The 15,406-nt window shown below is 32.2% G+C and overlaps 1 protein-coding gene across 1 annotated transcript in view; it reads right to left on the reverse strand.

The window, feature by feature from the left end:
• The window catches only part of Tbcd (tubulin folding cofactor D), a 119,457-nt gene extending 105,000 nt beyond the window's left edge, over nucleotides 1-14,457 (reverse strand). The window contains exons 1-3 of the mRNA XM_085818493.1: nucleotides 14,071-14,457; nucleotides 6,024-6,205; nucleotides 4,195-4,333 (exon numbers count right to left, since the gene is read on the reverse strand). Of these exons, the coding sequence (XP_085674619.1) occupies nucleotides 4,195-4,333; nucleotides 6,024-6,205; nucleotides 14,071-14,442 (693 nt within the window). The 5' untranslated portion in view covers nucleotides 14,443-14,457. The remainder of the gene's footprint in view (nucleotides 1-4,194; nucleotides 4,334-6,023; nucleotides 6,206-14,070) is intronic.
• Nucleotides 14,458-15,406: the final 949 nt, after the last annotated feature.

Here is a 15,406-nt window from a genome sequence, read left to right on the forward strand (position 1 = left end):
CTATGCATTAACAACTCTTAGATTATCCAGGTTAGAGATGAGATGACTACTACTGGTACATGGTAAAAATTAAAGTTAGTTTATGAGCGCTCCAATTTGAGCAGCAAATTATATCTTCTGAGAAAATTATATTCAATAAAAATGCCTGAAAATGGTGATATGATCACACACATCATTCATATGATGGACTTAGTCAAAAGACTGAAAGCTATCAGTGAGAACATTTTGAATCAGCATGTAGCCACACTTTTGGTAGTTTCAATTCTTGAATCAAATAATAATTAGAGAGAGGAAGATAATAAAATAACGAGATAACATACTGCAATAAAAATTCCATGATTGCAGATATTTTCACCAAGCCATTTCCCAAACCAAAATTTTTGAAATTAAGAGGTGAGCTAAATCTCATTTCCACCTTTTCCCCAAATGCATGATTAAAGGAGGGATTGTTGTAAATTAATCAAGCATTTTTAAAAAATATCTTTGGTAACTCAGTTCTTCTAGTAACCCTAGCAATGGCAAGGGCTATAGCAATGACTGCAGCCAAAAATGATATTCCATGATCCTTTTGTTCTATTCTTCATTATTTATTTATTACTCTATCTTGTGTGCTTGTATGTATCGTTAAGGTATCTGTTGTTCCTTATTATTTTACTTAAAACTGAATAAATGTGATTTGTGTATTAATATACATTTTTATTGTTAATCGATACAAGATGAAACACCCTTCACAACAAGTCTTATTTCGGAGATTTAACCGGCACTGCTGGATACATGAATAAAGGGTAAGCAAAGTTTGCTATCTTTATTTTCGGACTGGGTGCATACTATGCCTATGATGCTGTGTGAAGAAGAATATATGTCTCAATTAGTTATCTAGTAATAAAATTATGTGATGAATTTACAGCCATGTCTATCTGCAAGTCTCTCCTTCATTATGCATCATTCAAACTACATAGTAAACCAACTAAACAAATCCATTACAACTACCGCCTAATCATGAAGATATTACATATATATATGTAATGTTGTAGGAAGACTGATGGCAAAGCAGATACAGTACAAAGTCTCATTGGGACTCATTGGGACTTCAGTGATTCCGGATTAGGAGTTTTTCCGGATTATAGATCATCAATTTAAATCTGGTAAGATGACATACAGAAATTATAAAATTAAAAATATGAAACCGTAATTTATGAAATAAAAGCTTAATATTTATTTGTTTACTTTATTAAACATTTCTTTCAATGTAAGTTGTTTAAGCTGCTTTGTTTTATATGCTAATACTTTCTCTTTAATTCTACAAACAGACATAATTTCTTGCTCAGTTACAAAATTCCGCTGTTCAAGTCCTGTAATTGCTGTGCTGAGAATACCGACTAACTTGTCAATCAACATTTTTTCATTTTCACTAACCTCTCTTTCACTTTCTTCATGCCTTTATCCATTTTTTGCAGCAATTCCACTTTTTGTTTGATGGACATCGAAACATGCTTTCGCTTTGTAGATCCTTTGGCAGCTCCAGAATCGGAAACTCTTTTTGACATAATTGAAAGTTCAAGCTTATTTTTTATAAAATTGCTCTAACAGTCTGCAAAAAATAATAAGACAGATTGAATTAGAAGATTAAGGAACAACGCAATCTGCAACATTAACTGAAATAGATAATTAGATAATTTTAGCCTAGCTTATACCGTCCGTTATAGTTTATATACATTAAACACGCATGTGTAAAGATAGTATGCGCCTGCGTAAAGGTATTATGCGCATGTGTAAATACATATGCACTTGCATAAACATTATGCATACACAGAAAGTTTGTAGCTTTGAGGTCCGGATTATGGACATCCAAATTAAAGACTTTGTACTGTACTGAAATAATGCATTTCATAGGTATAGACATAATGATGCAGAAACACTGATTGTGTAGATGAGGTGCTGAGCCATAATGAACAGCCACTTGGCAGAAGAGGCAGATTAAATATTCTCTTTTATTTCGATTGACATCTGTGGCCACAAATAATTTGGCATTCTTATGATACCTATTTCCAGAAAATTTACATTTCTGATATTATTGCAATAGAAAAAAGCAGCACGACATCCTCTTAAAGGCAAGAGAGCTAGAAGCAAAATGCATAATTATCCAATATGGTAGCTTATTATAAACAATTACGATTTTTAAGACAGAAAGGAGAAATAGTGGAATTAAAATGGAGAGTTAAGGGACTACTGCAAGTTAAAGTTTTAGTATTTTAATTTACACACTTTTCATCTCTCGCTTTCTCTTTCACACATACACACATGTAATAATTCAGAAGATGAGGCATAAAGATAGAAACAGTTGAACACTTCTTTTATTGTTGACATATGCTGTCACAAATAACCTGGTATAAAATGTGCACCTGTTATCAGGGCCAGATTAAGACATTAAGAGGCCCTAAACACTTTAAAGGTTTTAGTGCATCCACATTCATTTACACGAAGTTTCCCCCTTTTCTCTCTCTCTCTCTCTCACTTGTTCTCTTGGCCTTATTTAGCTGCATCATACATTTCATGGTAAAACTGACATGAAAATTTTTGTGGTGCCCCTTTTTTCGAGCCCCAAAGTCCCTTTTCGTGGTGCCCCTTTCCTTGATGCCCTAAATATTTGCTTAATGGTTCATCCTGCTCTGCCTGTTTTTAAATACAGTCAAATATCGAAAATCCGCCGACCTGAAATTCGCCAACTCCTGAAATCTGCATTGCGTCTCAAAATATAAACATTCAGTTTATAGGTTCCAGAAACCGCAACATTGAGTATGAAATATCGAAGAAAAAATACTTACCGAATAACGACGTCATAATTATCGAATAATAATGAGTCATAACGGAAATACAAAAGTATTGATATCATGATAAAAGTTTTTTCCCCCTCTAATCTGCATCGAGGTAAAAAAGCAGATGATTCACTCAACTCTTCTTTCAAGTTCATGATTCCCATTGTTGTATTTTCTGAGCTTTGTTATTTCACGAGATTATTTCGTGCTGCCTTTTTTTTATCCGTATATTTTACAGATAAATTAAGAATATTTTTAATTTTAACCTTTTTAATACATTTATAGATAAGAAACACACTCATGATTTTACTGCTTGCTACGTTGAAAAACATAAACACGTTGCATTGACGGTAATGCAAAAAGTGCAAATTCTGCAAAAGATGGAGACAGGTGCTACTCCTCGGTTTATAGCAGAATCGTATGGAATTGCGATATGATTGTGTATGACATACGGAGAAAAAAAGAAAAGCTGTTGAAATTTTATAGCAACAGTGATTCTAACACTGGAATCCGAAACCGGAAATCTTTGCATGAGGCGAAATCGGCAAACTTTGATGCTGTGTATACATAATACAATGAATAATATAATCAATTTATATATGTAATAATAATTTAATGCATATAATAAGTTATTGCAATGTACATAATAATTTAATTAAATGTATCTAATACGCCTTATTTATTTTGCACTTTTAGTCTGAATATTATGATTTATCTTTTCTGTCCTGAAATCAGCAAAATCCTAAATTCCACACAACCTCTGGTCCCAAGCTTTGCGGATTTCTGGACTTGTACTGTAACTATATTATATTCACACATTTTAGATTTCTGAAATAAATTTGAAGACTGTGCAGCAGGCATCAGCAAGTTGGCAGCAGTAAAATGAAAGAGAGAGATAATGAGACATGTTCAAGTGAAAGTTTAGCAAAGACTGATTTTCATTACATTTTCATTCGTTACTTAAGTTTACAGAAATTAACAATATTAATTAGCTGAAATGAAGTGTCAATAGTATTATGTAAGAATCAATTGACTGTGATTAATTCTGAAATGATATCATTTAAAGAAATGTTTTATAAGCAATTATATTATTTTTAAGATAGAATGGAGAAATAACTAAATTAAATAGTAGAATTAAAGGACTATAGCAAATTTTGAATTTTGATTTACATATTTTTATCTAACATATACATGTATATATAATAATAGCTTTAAATGATTGAAATTAAAGGGGGGGACACAAGAAGAAAAGTGTTAAGCCAAATAAAATGAGCTCTGTATTCAATGTGCTGCTAATATTTTTAGAATGTTAAGCATAAAATTATTATTACATATAGTATTTTTAGGTTGGTTATTTATGGAAAGCAAATTTTATTACCTTTAAACACCACTCCAAATATTCTCCTAAATACACATCTTTAACATCAGGCCTTGTAATAAAATGGGCAGCTAAAAATGCAGCTGCATCTCTTGCTTTGTCACTTACACTGAGGTACAATTTAATAACATCTATTATTCTGCAATATAAAGAAATGTCCATCACATAGTGCATATAACAATAACAACAAAATTTAATTTACAGAAAAATGGTAATCAATCAGATCAATGCCTTTCAAACAGCAGAATTATCAATTGCAAAATACAGAAACCTGATTGATTTAACAGTGATTGATTTTAATTTTCTTATGACATACCAGAAGAAGAACAAGATTGATCAAAACTCAAGGTACACTATGTGAATGATTCTAAAATATCCTTTTCTGGGATGCTACATAAAAACTGAACAGACTTGATGACGTGAATCAATATGAAAGATTTAAAAGTGTCTTACTGGTAATATTCTTTTATTGCTATCTTCTGGGCTTTACCCAAAAGCAGTTTTCCTCTGAAGTATTTTTCCAAGTTTTACCTACAGTTAGTATTTCAGTACTTATGTATTAATGCAATGATCTTGGTGCAATGTCGGAAACTTTTAGAGATGAAATGGAAAAAGTTACTTAATAGTCCCAAGTTGGGGGTTTTTAAGACTTTTTAAAAAATGATTCTCAAACTATCAATATTTATCATAAATCAACAAATATTATCAAAATATGAAAAGAAAACATAGTTTAGCAATTTAAAATACAGATTTTTAATTATTAAAAAAGAATTAAGTAAAAATATATTATGGTGTCATTCCTCTTTACGTTTAATGCCCTTCCCAGTAAAATGGCGTACAAAACATAATGCAATAAAACATAATTAAATATATATATCTATATATAATCTTAATAAACTGCATTTTAAATCAAACAAGGAAATAACATAATGGAAATACATGTTATGTAATCTACGAAATACAAAAAGGAAATATCGACATATCTTATTTAAAAATTTCTGTTTCTTTGGTATGTGAGACACACAGAATTCCTAAACAGCATCCAAAAACTATTTAAAATTATTTAAACTAGAACCATCAACACATAAATTCACAAAAGTAAAAATGAAAAATATTCTCTATATTGGCAGAGTCTCGATGGCATTTCTTTCGAAAATCCCTTTTTATTACACCTCACATATTTTCCATAGTGTTGATATGAGCTCCGGTTTCCAAATCCTTAAATCTCACTGTGTAATTTAGAGAAAGGTCAACAAGGCCATTTAAACCTTCATTTACACACCAGTCAAGGAAAGTTTTCTTATTATAAATTATTATGAATTATTGGTTTATTACTTTGCAGCTTTAGCACAAGTCATAGGCTTTTTAATTTACTTTTAATTACTTTATTTTGAATTTATATATATATATAATAATAAAGAAAGAAAATTTTTTTTATCAATAATGTTGGCAAGCTATGAAGGCAAAGGTCAAAAAGAAAAACAAAAGCTATTTAATTAAGAGCAGAAACAAATATAGAAGGATCATGTAAAACTGTAGATCTTGATCAGTGAGCAGACCACAATTCTTCACATTCACTTATTTTCTGGATGAATTGTAAAGCAATTTGAACAACTAAAAAAAATTAAGGTATAACTAACTAAACCTATAACTAAAAATTAAAAACTAAAATCCATTTCAGAAACAAACCTGCTAGTTTCAAAAACAAATCCACAGAAGACCAAAATCATCTGGCGCAACTAATCATCTCCGGGAGATTTACATAATTTTAAATATTAAAGAAATAATAATAGAGTGTCCGTGCATTCAAGGAAAAAAATTAAACAAACCTTTCCATTATAGGCTTCTTTTCACATTTTTCATCAGTTGTATCATCCAGACGATGCATATGGAAAGGGATCATGACAATGATTGACATCCATAAAAGTAACATATACCGAGTCTCCCATGTGCTAACGTCTTGAGGATTTTGTTCATTTAATAATGAAAGAACTGGTTCAACATCACTAACCTAGTTAATACAAACAATAATCAACATAGTTCTAAATTAATAAAAGCAGTATACAAACATCAAGAGTATTACCTATGATTTTAACACTAAATTAATATTTGGGTAAAAATATATTTATGGGTGCCCCTTGGCAAAATTTGGCGACTTTTGACGGTACCGAGTTTGTGCAGTTCTTTGACTTGTTATTTTGGTTTTGGGTTAACATTTATTTGTGATTTTTGCACCGAAAATCACCACTACGTGAAGAAAAAATAACAAGTCAAAGAATTGCACAAACTCGGTATCCATATACACATTGACCTATTTTCACTTGAAAAAACATTAGAGCATTGCACATACTTGGCATTGCGCACTCTCTTAACTTTATCCAAGTACACATCACCCTACTTTTTCACTTAAGTCAAAGGAGCACCCAATTCTACAGTAGAGCCAAACAAAATATATAACATCAATAAACTATATTTTAAATCAAACAATAAAATAACTTAAAAAAGGAAATTCATATTATGCATCTAAGAAGCAAATATCCACTTAGCTTATTTAGAAATTTTTTAGTCCTTCAAAGTGTGGCACACAAAATTCCTTAACAGCATCCAAAAACTTCCTAAAATTATCTGAACTAGAATCCGTATATTGTTGTCGACACATAAATTCACAAAAATAAGAATAAAAAATATCCTCCGTAGGGCTGATATCTTCTGACGTTCAACCATACACATTTCCTTCCTACAAATAGCACACTTAGGTTAGATTGAAGGGTACCCCTCGTATTATAGCGAAGTTGTTGTTTCATTTATGATAGGCTGAGTAGTTGAATGTTATGGAAACCCTATTATGACGTAATCGGTTGCATGATTGCAGTAAATTTGTAAGGGCTTGTGTGTGTGTTGGATAGGAAGTATATTGCTTGTTTTGTAGACGGTAAAATGGCTGACTGTGGTAAGATTAATTTGAAGTTTCTATACAATTTAGAAAGAAAGGAAAAAAGAGCATTACTTGACAGGTGTGTAAATGAAGTTTTACTTAGTAGCCATTATTAGGTGTCCTGTTTGTAGAAAGGAAATGCGTATGGTCGAACGTTGGAAATGCATACAGTTGAATGTTGCTACAGAGGATATTTTTTACTTTTATTTTGTGAATTTATGTGGTATACAGATACAGTATACAGATTCTAGTTCAGATAATTTTAGGAAGTTTTTGGATGCTGTTAAGAATTTTTGTTTGACTGAAGACGTGTTACTTCATAAATACGGTATGTGGATATTTCCTTTTTGTAGTGCAAAGATGAATTTCCTGTTTTATGTTATTTCATTTGAGATTATAATTTTTTTGTTGGATGCTCATTTGGCTTTTTAAGCGAATACAGTCAAAAGTCTTTAATCCGGACATCCATAATCCGGAATGATCTATTATCTGGACCTCACAGCTACAAACTTTCTGCGCATGTGTAAACACATAATGAGTTTAGGCATGCGCAGAAAGTTTGTGAATGTGCATGCGTAAATGCATAATACATTTACAAATGCACATAATACGTTTACGCATGCGTGTTTAATGTATAACGGATGGTATAAGCTAAGGTAAAATGATCTAATTATCTGTTTCAGTTAATGCTGCAGATTGCGTTGTTCCTTAATCTTCTAATTGGATCTGGCTTATTAATTTTTGCAGACTGTTAGAGCAATTTTATAAAAGTAAGCTTGAACTTTCGATTATGTCAAAAAGAATTTCTGATTCTGGAGCTGCCAAAGGATCTACAAAGTGAAAGCATGTTTTGATGTCCATCAAACAAAAAGTAGAATTGCTGCAAAAAGTGGATAAAGGCATATCCTTTGTTTCTCTAACCATTCTGAAATCTGTTCATCAATTCCGCGCTGCTCTGCGGGGGAGGGGGGACGTCAAGGCGCACAATGAACTGGAAGTTGATCTGTCAGCACTATCCTTATCTTCAGGGAATATCTTTTTATTTTATTTGGCTTATAATTCCTTACTAATTGCAGTATTTCATTTCAATGTACTTGGTCTTCGATATGATTTAAATCAAATTCCTCGTCATTATAAATATCATGAATACACATCAAATAGTTTTCTGGTTGCGATTTTCCAGTTTCGACTATGCGTAATGTATGCTTTACGTATGTGCGCGTTGAAAGAAATGTTTAATAAAGTAAACAAATAAATATTAAGCTCTTTTTTTTTGTAAATTTTGATACCTTTTAAATCATAATTGCTCTTTATTTCATAAATTACGGTTTCATATTTATAATTTCTGCATGCCATCTTACCAGATTTAAATTGATGATCTATAATCCGAAATCGCCGAAGTCCTAACGAGTCCGGATTAAAGACTTTTGACTGTATAGTTTGATGCGTACATGGACAAAGTCAAGGGAGTGCACAATGCCTAATTTGTGCAATTCTCTATTTTTTTTTTTTTTTTTTTTTTTTTTTAAGTGAAAATAGGTTGTTATGTACATAGATACTGAATTTGTGCAATTCTTTGTCTTGTTATTTTAGCTTTGTGTAGCGGCGATTTTTTTCGTGGAATCATTCAGAATGTTTGCTCAAGTGAAAAGATTTCAGACTGTGAAGGAGGAAGGAATCTTGGGTACTTTTGAATGCAAGGTCCTGTGAAGCATTTTCGAACCTGTGAAGAATTTCCTGACCAGCCCATGGTCATGCATCTGTATGGATCGACAATAACATACTAAAAGAGATTTTTTCAGCTACCCCAGGCAATACAAGAAGAGGGAGATTTTCAATGGGTAGATGCTATAGAGGAGAATTGTTCGTCCTTAAAACTAAGAATTGAAGAAGTTTGGCTACCGGTAAAGGTGTTGGAAATGTCTATGGATGATCATGATCCTCAGCTCTAAGCCTTGCATAATTATACAAAATTACTTTGAGTAGCTTTTTTTTTTTTTTTGTGTGTGTGTGTGTGTGTGTCAAAAATCGGCGGTACACAAACCAAAATAAGAACGTTACTAATAGACAATGGTGCTCACATAGACTGTAACTCATGCTACGTATATTCTAAACCAACTACCAGTCCAACCATATATTATTATGTTTAATACGAAACTTCAGTTATCAGACATTAGAATAATTAAAACTCCATCAAAGTGCTTTGGTTATTTAGATCAAGTAAAATAAAGTTTGTTAAACTATTTAGTTGCTTCTAACATTTTTTGCTGATCTAATAGAAAAAGACGTTAAATACAGCATCTACTTTTAAGAAGCTATTGAATAAATTTAGATGAATGTAATACAAAAACTATTAAATAAAACAGTAATCAGCAGTTTAAACAAAGCTACAAAAGTTATTTTGCATAATTATGCAAAGGCTTAGAGCAGAGGATCATGGCAGGCCAGGGTGGTCCAAAACCTTCTGAACTAGACTTTTTCAACGCCTTTACTGGTAGCCAAATTTCTTCTATTCTTACTTTTAAGGACTAAACAATTGTTCTCTACAGCATCTATCCATTGAAATCTCCCTCTTGCGTTGCCTGGTGTAGGTGAAAAAAAATCCCCTTTTGTATGTTATTGTTGATCCATAGAGATAACATGACCAGCCCAACTGAGGCAGTTTATTTTAATGTTATAAATACCATCTGGCTCTCCGAATATTCAGTATTGCATCTTCTACACCAGATACCATTTTCCTGCATTTCTCTGTAAATGCTTCACAAGACCTTGCATTCAAAAGATCCCTTCCTCCTTCACAGTCTGGAATCTTCTCATTTGACTAAAGATTCTGAATGATTCCATGGGGAAACTCAACTGTACTTGGATCCTGCATATTTTAGATGTGCTGCCTGTATGAGATCCATTCCAGGTGCCTTATAGATTTTAAGCTCCTTAACAGCAGATACTGTTTCATGCAAACTTCACAGCCAAATTTTGGCCAATTCCCTGGAATTGGCCAAAATTTCTTCCTGGGTAATGTCAAAAGAATTAGAATTTTCATTACCCTTCAACAAGTCCTTAAAATGCTTGGTCCATCTTTCCAAAATCTGTTAATTTTCCCATAGGATATCACATGTTTTATATCTAAAAAATTGATTCTGAGTTTAAAGCCTCTTTGACAGTAGCTGACCATTTGATAGAATGCATGGCACTCATTGGTCTTCTTCAGGTATCTTTAAATCTAGTTTTCTCAAAAGCTCTTCTCTTTAGTCCTAAGAATCTTCTTTTCATTTTTCCATGTCTCACCATATTTCTAGTACAATGTTGTAATGTTCTTTTGTATGCAGCAATCTTTTGTTTATTTGCAAACATGCATTCTTCATCAAACCAAACTCTAGTCTTCCATCAATCTGTATGGCCCAAAACTACAGCTGTATTATCAGATACTGTTGTTCTAAACCTAAACCACACTGCTTCAAGATCAGGGGTGTCAAAGTTCTGGAAACTTCTTCCTCTTTAAGTTTACTACAATCACACCTTTGCAGTTTCTTTAGTCAATCTTTATTAGTACTGGAGATATTTTCTCATTCTACATAGAATTAAAAAAAAATGATCAGAATCCATATTAGCTTCTCTAAAAAGTTCTTACATTTAATCAAGTTTATGAAATGTCTAGTATCAATAAGGACATGATCAATCTGATTAAACATTATGGCATCTGATGATTTCAAAGTATATTTGTAAATATTTTTATGCTCAAAGCAGGTACTAAAAATTAATAGGTCATGAACAAAAGTAAACCCTACGAGGTGGATTCCATTCTCATTAGATTTATCATGAGTCTATGCATGGTCTTAACTCCTGCTCCTTACCCAACTTTAGATCATCAAGTACAAGTTTAATGTCTTTAAGGAGATAGCTCTTAAAACATTCTGAGAGCTCTTCATAAAATAGTATATCTTTCTCTTCATCTTCCTTGTCCTCAGTAGGAGCATGTGTGTTAATAATGCTATAATTAAAAAAATATTCCGCTAATATGTAACTTATAGCTTTATAGGTCTAAAATCCATAAGATGTTTTGCTTTTTTATTTACCAAGAAAGCAGTTCCCTTCATATGCTTTCCTGTCATGAGAGCTGTAGAACAATATATGGGATTTCTTTTTAACTGTACCCTGCCCAGTACACCTAAGTTTTTAAACTGGTGTAATATCTACCTTAAACCTGTAGCTGTATAGGCTCATGTACAGCTCTAGAATGATAGAGGGAATGAACATTCCTTGAACCAAAATTCAAGTCCTTTATCCTTTTCTGAGCTTGTCCATGAGAAGGGAAGGAGAAGGACAGTTTCTAGTTCAAAACAGGCAATTTTTTCTAAAGTAAGGTTTTTACCCCAATGTCCAACCTCAACCTGGAGGATCAGCCCCCTGATATAATTCCTAAGGGCAGGATGGCTGGCTATATCCCCGGATACTGGGTACCTATTTTAAATGCTGCATATGAGATGCATGAGCTAATTGGGACTATTCTTTCATGCTCGATCTCCATATGGGTGAGAGGGTTAATCTTTGGAATATGGTAACAGGTAGTTTGGCGACATTTTGGTAAGGCGATAAAGGTTACTAGCTAGGACTTTAGCAGTATACATGGATAAAGTCAAGAGTGTGCGCAATGCCATGTTTGTGCAATTCTGGGATGTTTTTTTAAGTGAAAATAGGTCGACGTGTACATGGATACCGTGTATTTGCAATTCTTAAAAACGAGGTAAGCAGTTTGCGATTCTGCACTTTCTCCCAATTTCGCACCTAATCTTCGTCATGATTAAGCACTTTTGTTTCATAAAAGTTCTAGCATAAGCGTAATTCGGCTAGCAGATTGTTGGAAAAAAATGTTGAGTAAAAAAAAAAAAACCATGCCTTTACTTCGTGAAAACAAAATGGCGTCCAAACAAAAACTAGCAGGTTGCTGTAGCAGGGTTGGTTGCCAAATTTTCGCTAAAAAATCGCTAAGTTAACATAATCCAAAGATTAACCGATGAGAGCACATGATGAAAAGAGTAAATATTTAAAGCAAATCAATTCCAGCTGTCTCGAAGAATCCAAAAATTGTCACGCTAAAATTTCTTTTCCAATAGACCACAACTTTCATGAGCCTCACCGCTGTGTTTGTGTAAATGAAGTTTTATTTTAACATGTAGCATTTCATCTATTCTGTACACTTCTACAAGCTCAATTGGAATATAGTACAAGCCTTTATAATGTACATTTAAAAGTATGAATATAAATTTAAACTGAATATCATATCTCTCAACTGAAAGTGCAATGTTAATTTGTACATTCAGCATATGGATACAATGACCACTATGCTGTGAGAAAAGTACGCTCTAACTTGTAAGTTCCAATACTGTCGAAGATCATAGCATTGCTAGAAGAAAATGTGTCACCATTTCCTTCTAGCAATGCTATGATCAATATTATATTTCTAGCCATCACTTACTCTTTTTCCCATCAATAAATAAATAAATAAAAATACAGAAACCCTGCAACCAATCATTCCCACAGAAGTTAGCAGGAATAGATTACTTTTTATTCAGTTAGATAATCAACAGATACAAATTATGTATACAGCATGTAGAAAGTTAAAAAAAATATGGTCTTAATGCTTTGCCGTTTCTTATCTATTTTCAAACAAAATCTCATATTGGGGATATTAATGAATACTTTTTATTCCATGCCAAGATCCCGTACTCCATCATATGCTGTTCTGCAAAAGGTGTATACCATATTTTAATTGTTTTTGCAAAATACAAGGGAAAACAGAAAATAGCAGTTAATTATTGGGTTTAAACCTAGTATCCGGTGCACACGGGATTTGGCTACTTTTATGATGAGCAGTAAAAACGGCACATATTCGATGAGTAGTAAACGGGTATTCAAAGAATATATATAGTTATACATAGTATACACTATGTATATAGTGATGATATATAGTGTATAGTATACCATCACTATATATACATAGACGTTCTTTTGGTAATTTTTGGTGTTGGCGATAATTTTCAAAATCGTGCCAAGGCTGCACCATATACTAGGATTTTACCTAATTATTGTCCTTCTTTGCAAAACTAAAGGGGTTAATAAAGGATAAATTGCAGATACATACAACCCAAGGCGAAAATCTTATGAGTGTGTTGGGGTTGTTTATTTGACAAAACAAAGCACAAAGGCTATTTTCTACCAAGTGTGCTGTGACATCATACGCATCTATTAATGGTGCCAAATTCAACTATATGGTGACAGTTTTCATTTGTTGAAAATGATCTATGAGATAGTATGTGAGCATCTTTTGGCATCTGCTCAGTTTAAACATTAATCAAAACTTTACCAGTTACATAGATAACAATCTACATTTTACATATTTCTTAAATAAAATACTCTTTTAATAAAATGATCTATTTTACCAATTCTAAGTAATTATTTCCTTATCTTTTTCTTCTGCTTATGGTGATCTTTCACCATCTGTGTTGAAAGACATCCATAGCTAGTATAAGAATCTATAGATCAGAAGCTGTAAACTAATATCGAATGATTATCAAATAAAATTATCACCTATACAAATTTCATGTTATTTTTTATAAAAATAGTTGAAAAATTCACCAAAGTGTGATCATGGTTGCAGAACATAAGAAATTCAAACATTAAATTAACAGAATAGTTTGAAGATATACTATATATCAACTCTTAAAATTACCATTTTCAACCAATTCACACTTGATAAATGAATTTTATTCTCAAATATAAGGATTCTTGCACTGCTATCTGCAGCAGATAAGGGCACAAAACTATTACACTTTTGTAGTTCTGACATATAGACTGAAACTTTTATTGGATCAGAATAATTACTTACATAATGTAAAACACATTAAATTTATCAACTTAATAAATAAAAATTATTTACTTACTTCATGAGGCAAATGTCTTAAAACAACTTTGTACCCTCGCACTTTTGTAATTATATATAAAAACTTAAAAGCGAGATGTTGCAGTTTGATGTCATTATATGTATTTCTTGCAGCATTTAATAAATTATTCAAAAATTCATCTAAATAGCGATCGAGAAGGTGTGGTTGTTCTTGGTACTGATTCAAAATATATGTAAACCGTTCCAACACTTTTTCAGACAACGACTGATCATGATACACATCTTTTAACTGATTGATTAAACTAATAATCTCATCATACTCTTTGAAAAATTCTAATGCACATCCTAAACCCACAGAATCCGTATCATCTGCATTGCTTTCGCTACAAGTTCTGTTTCGATTAGTATCCATAGTGCTGTCTGTCAAATGAAACACAATTCTGAGTTGAGAAGTTTCATGCCTGCAACAAATATATTTCTCTGTACTCTTAATATCAATTATGAACAAATTAAAATTTAATAAAAAGAAATAAACAGTTATTATTATATTTATATTAATAATATTAACTATGAAATAAATTTTAATTGCAATATTACTGCTAAAACACCTCAGTAAATATAACAATTTATTGTGTAACTAAAATTGGAAAACACCAATTCAACATATTCACAAGCACCTAGATATGGGAGCGACTAAATTTCAACTCGGCAGGAAAATTTGATTGGTCAACGGTCCACGTCACATGTGACGTCAAAAGCGGGGTGTTTTAGACAAAGAATCTCTGTTTTAGATTTACCCCACAGGATTACACAAGCGTCTAGCCCCTCAGATGCTAGTTTCCTCCTGATTCCTCCTTGATCGTTTGCGCAGATTCACGCGCAGCGTGTTTACTCCAAGGAGCTGGGCGTGGTCAAAGACGATTTTTTAAAACGCCAGGCGTTTAAAGTGTTACGAACTTGGTGCGCATTACTGAATGTAAATTAATTAATTTTATTAGTTTTTCTGAAATAGTTTTCTTTTTAATTGGTATATATATTTATTTGTTCAGATGTTTTATTATAAATCTATACATAAAGGAAGAATTCCTAATTTATTCATTTATTCACCTACAGATCATCGCCCGAAGCTATTAGATATACAGATATCAAAACTTAGGAGCTTATTACTTTTGTATCGAAGATGTCATTTAAGAAGCGATTTTTTAAGATTCGGCGTGCAAAACATGTTTTTATGTTTTTCATATAAGGAAGAAACAGATGTACATAAAATTCTTGCTTTAAAATGTATGGAATATGAATACATAAAAACCAATTTCAAACGTTTTCAAAATTCGGCCCCGAAGGGGGCGGACGTGTTCTTCACATATTCCTTCATA

This window comes from Stegodyphus dumicola, chromosome 6 (assembly GCF_044657685.1).
Source record: "Stegodyphus dumicola isolate Sdum_Otavi_A_Nest chromosome 6, ASM4465768v1".
Taxonomy (NCBI): Eukaryota; Metazoa; Arthropoda; class Arachnida; order Araneae; family Eresidae; genus Stegodyphus; species Stegodyphus dumicola.